The 5,125-nt window shown below is 34.6% G+C and overlaps 1 protein-coding gene across 1 annotated transcript; it reads right to left on the reverse strand.

Moving 5' to 3' along the window:
- Positions 1 to 2,242: 2,242 nt before the first annotated feature.
- Positions 2,243 to 4,619, reverse strand: LOC130013586 (uncharacterized). Its single transcript, XM_056102333.1, has 2 exons — positions 3,561 to 4,619; positions 2,243 to 3,505 (listed from the first exon to the last, which is right to left on the reverse strand). Exons 1-2 carry the CDS (start codon positions 3,616 to 3,618, stop codon positions 2,595 to 2,597), a joined length of 969 nt encoding a protein of 322 aa, XP_055958308.1. The 5' UTR covers positions 3,619 to 4,619; the 3' UTR covers positions 2,243 to 2,594.
- Between the last annotated feature and the right edge of the window lie 506 nt (positions 4,620 to 5,125).

A 5,125-nucleotide genomic window follows, 5' to 3' on the forward strand; every position in this document is an offset into this window, starting at 1 on the left:
CTGTCATATAATCGAGGTGTGGTTTTATTCCCTGTTTGTAGGTGACAAGGAGTGGAGTTACCTGTTGATTTCTTTGGGCAGTGTGAAATTCCAAATGTCACGGGGTCTTTGACATGCATTCCAACATGTACACTAGTCCCAGTAAGTGGTTCCCCCCTTGTTAGTGGTGTAGGACAGAGTGCCTGGCAAGGGACAACATAGTATTTCGGATGGTACTGAAAACTGAGATCCAGCATGCATGTTAAAATAACCTTGACAGTTGGAATTTAATACAAGAGTAGGCTGTAATGCCACTGACCAGACAAAATTTTCCTTATAGCGTCACTGACACAGGGATATCACTCCACAGAGAGAGAGAGAAATGGGGTTTTAACGTCCACACGACACAATTTCGGGACTAACACATGGTTCAATTTTATTCAATAATTCGCTTGCGCGTAGGGGTCTTTAGCAGTGGGAGGAAACCGAAGAAAACCCACAAGGTTGGTCAGGCAACCCTACTCCTTGTCACGTACCACCGGGGAATCGAAACCCCGCCAGTTGACTCAATGACCGACTATGAATATCACTCCAGACATCCCAAGATTTCAGGAATATTAGGATAGCTTGATATTGCCTTTGAACCATCACGAGTCCAGTTATAATAGCATCACTGACAAGGGTAAATCACTCTAGAAATCCTGAGGTTCCAGGAACATTATTAGGCTACAACGGGTTAACCAATCTCATTAAAACACAGATCCTATTTCGTTTCGTTTTTATAGTTCAAAATTTCGTTTTACTTGTGTGAGGGATCAGCCAATAAAACGGTCTGTTACGGCGAGCATTAGCCATGTTGTGCACGGAACTGTGGGTAATCCACTAGTAACGTCAATGCTGATTGGTTCGTCAAATGTCTGACATCATTGGGTCAAAAGCCGCTCATATGACCTCTGACGTGACCTATGGCTATAACTGGTCAGATCTTCATGTAGTGTAGGCCATCGAAACGAAATATAGAGCTGGCCCCGAGTTACAAAACATTCTCAGACTTAAAGATACATTATGGGAGATTAGATAAAGAGCTGACAGTTCTCGCTATAATAGTTAAAAACTAGATGGTGTAAAGGTAATTTGCTGAAAATTTCAGTCAAATTGATCCACTATGAGCCGAGAAAGAAGCGGGTGAAATTTTTGCATAGTCTCGGTCATCATTACTAAAATCATTAATATAAACAGCATAGTCTCGATTATCCACTTTTTAAAAATTTAATTATCAATGGCCGTTAGCGGCATATAGGAATCTAATCCAGCCAACATCGAAGGCTAGCCTTGACATCGAGAGTTTATTATGGTCTGGATAAGTTAATTAATGTCTAATTGATAATTTAGATAACATTTCAGGCCTAAAGAAAGACTTGTAATAAGCAGATTTTGCTCTTGCATAATGCATGTTTAAGTTAAGAATTTACTCAACTTTCAATCACTGTTTATGAGAAATATCTTTGATCCAGAAACACAAAATTTTGTACATAGTTTCTTATTGATGTATTTGCTACATTAAAACAACAAAAGTTTAATAAAGGGCTATATTTTAGTTAAAATAAGGCGAACAATTTTGAGTAAATTCTTAACTGAAGTCTGAGAATGTTTTGTGAACTAGGGGCCTGTTTATTAATCAGACTGTGGGTTAACAAGACATTACTGAACCACCAGGAGTCGCAAACCAGCTGACTAAGTACACTGTAACCCAGGTATTGTTTAATCTTGTGTATCTAGCACTAATTTCTTTCACATTCCATATAATATCAAATCTTTGTTTAAAACTTTGTAAAAACTGTTTAAAATCACCAAAAATCATCTAATTTGTATATGTGTCCAGTTTAAAGCTGACTGATTAATTTTGATAATGAGTGTCCAATTTACAAGTATTTAATTTCTCACTTGTACCAACTGGGCTAATACACTGAAACCCGGGTATTATTTAATCTTGTGTATCTAGCACTAATTTCTTTCACATATGTTTAATATCAAACTTTTGTTTAAAAACAGTTTAAAATCGCCATAAATCATCTAATCTGTACTTGGACACATGTACAAATTAGATGATTTTTGGTTGGTGATTTTACACGATTTTTACGAATTTTTAAACAAAGATCTGATATTAAACACAAGATTAAATGATACCCTGGTTACAGTGATACTTGAATACTTTCTCTCCTGTTACTGTTAAAGAAATTAAGTAGGTTTGCTGTAATTGTTATTATAATAGTTTATTTACATTGATATATCATACAGTATAGCTGACCTATAATACAAATATACAGGAAGTAGAAAAACTAAATAATAAAATGAAAGTAGAACTAACCAAAAACAAAAGTAGAAGCTGTAAGATTTAGATAAAAGAGGTTTCTGTTCTTGCTATATTACATGTAGTTCAAAAAAAGATAATGAAAATGGATTATATTGAAACTTTCATTCAAATTACTTTATTCTAGGCGTAGGTGCGACTGTTAGAAGTTGTAGCATAGATCCAGATTTTGTTTCTCAATTATCCTTTTTATCAAATATTTATATATGTCGAATTTTCAAATTCATTTAATTAATAATTTATATCAGATTTGGAGACAGAATAAAGGCCTCCAATAGGCTGATTTAGCTCTTACATAATGTAGCTTGAATGCAGTTTCCACCAACACTAGAAATATAACAGTTTCCGTAGAGTGGAATATAGGAGGCCTGTAACCTATTAAGTGAAATATAACAGTTTCTGTAGCGTGGAATATAGGAGGCCTAGAACACAAGTGAAATATAACAGTTTCTGTAGAGTGGAATATAGGAGGCCTAGAACACAAGTGAAATATAACAGTTTCTGTAGAGTGGAATATAGGAGGCCTAGAACACAAGTGAAATATAACAGTTTCTGTAGAGTGGAATATAGGAGGCCTAGAACACAAGTGAAATATAACAGTTTCTGTAGCGTAGAATATAGGAGGCCTGTAACCTATTAAGTGAAATATAACAGTTTCCGTAGAGTGGAATATAGGAGGCCTAGAACACAAGTGAAATATAACAGTTTCTGTAGAGTGGAATATAGGAGGCCTAGAACACAAGTGAAATATAACAGTTTCTGTAGCGTAGAATATAGGAGGCCTGTAACCTATTAAGTGAAATATAACAGTTTCTTTAGAGTGGAATATAGGAGGCCTAGAACACAAGTGAAATATAACAGTTTCTGTAGCGTGGAATATAGGAGGCCTAGAACACAAGTGAAATATAACAGTTTCTGTAGAGTGGAATATAGGAGGCCTGTAACCTTTTAAGTGAAATATAACAGTTTCTTTAGAGTGGAATATAGGAGGCCTAGAACACAAGTGAAATATAACAGTTTCTGTAGAGTGGAATATAGGAGGCCTGTAACCTATTAAGTGAAATATAACAGTTTCTTTAGAGTGGAATATAGGAGGCCTAGAACACAAGTGAAATATAACAGTTTCTGTAGAGTGGAATATAGGAGGCCTGTAACCTATTAAGTGAAATATAACAGTTTCTGTAGAGTGGAATATAGGAGGGCCTGTAACCTATTAAGTGAAATATAACAGTTTCTTTAGAGTGGAATATAGGAGGCCTAGAACACATTAAGTGAAATAGAAAGCAAGAAAACTGAAACAAATATGATTATAAATTAAATAACAAAAGAAAGTAATCATATTAAATGAGAATGACAAAGTCTTGGGGTTTTTTTTTTACCATCATGGAAATTAACAAATTTTTGATAGGCCTATGTTGGGCCTATATATATTTTCACACAAACAACTATAATGTAGATTACATGGTGTACAAGGAGGTTAGTACTATATAAACTAGAAACCGAGCATGACGTCATCTTCATCATCTTGGAATGGTGACGACATATCAAAACCTATAAATTTATTCACAAATCTATAAGGAATAAACACCAGAGTGTGCATAACTCAGAACATTTAAAATTCCAGGAGTTTTCCAGGAGTTATTTACCAGATTTCAGGAGTCCCTGTATAGAATGTATTTTTATGATGCTTGAAAAACATTTACAGAGACGAACTCGTGAACTTTTGATGAAACATTTGATGACTACGTTCAGTTTTATATCTTAAAATATATAGCGAAATCACAAAAGTCAATTTTCCAGTAGTGGAAATCACGTTTTCATTTTTCCAGGATTTTCAAGGAGTGTGGAAACCTTGAGCATGTCTTAGGTTGTTTTACATAGTGCACCGACCGCCCCACCCCCCTCTCCCACAGAAGAACAACATAATGTGTTGTATTTCGGGGCCCAGTTACCCGTCCAATAATAATGAAACTTTCAAATTAGTGAGGAATGGAGTTTTGATCTACTAGAAATATTAATCATAATGGATGTATAAACGAGGTGTAAATAAAATTGAGCAAAAATAATGTAGTTTACAAAGATGTGAATTTGCAGGATGAGGATGATAGCAATACAACTTACACAAGATGGTGATAATATATGTTACCATGGCAATACAACTTACACAAAATGGTGATATATGTTTCCATGGCAATACAGCCTACACAAGATGGTGATAATATATGTTACCATGGCAATACAACTTACACAAAATGGTGATATATGTTTCCATGGCAATACAGCCTACACAAGATGGTGATAATATATGTTACCATGGCAATACAACTTACACAAAATGGTGATATATGTTTCCATGGCAATACAGCCTACACAAGTGGGTGATAATATATGTTACCATAGCAATACAACTTACACAATATGGTAATAATACAAGTTACCATAGCAATATAACTTACACAATATGGTAATAATACATGCTACCATATCAATACAGCCCACACAAGACAGAGGCATGTTACCATAACAAAACAACTTACACAAGATGGAGATAATATATGTTACCATATATGTCTCTATCATCCAGAAAAATATTCAATAATTCCCTAGTTTATTACAGGCCAAATTGAAATCTAATCAATAATTCATGATTGTATAAAATGAGTACTCATCTATTATTATCGATGCCATCTACACCGCATGTTTCGTAATAATTTCAATACATTTTATCAAACTGATTAAAAGACAGATCTTTTTATGCTTTCGATGGCCTACACG

Source organism: Patella vulgata, chromosome 7 (genome assembly GCF_932274485.2).
Source record: "Patella vulgata chromosome 7, xgPatVulg1.2, whole genome shotgun sequence".
NCBI lineage: Eukaryota > Metazoa > Mollusca > Gastropoda > Patellidae > Patella > Patella vulgata.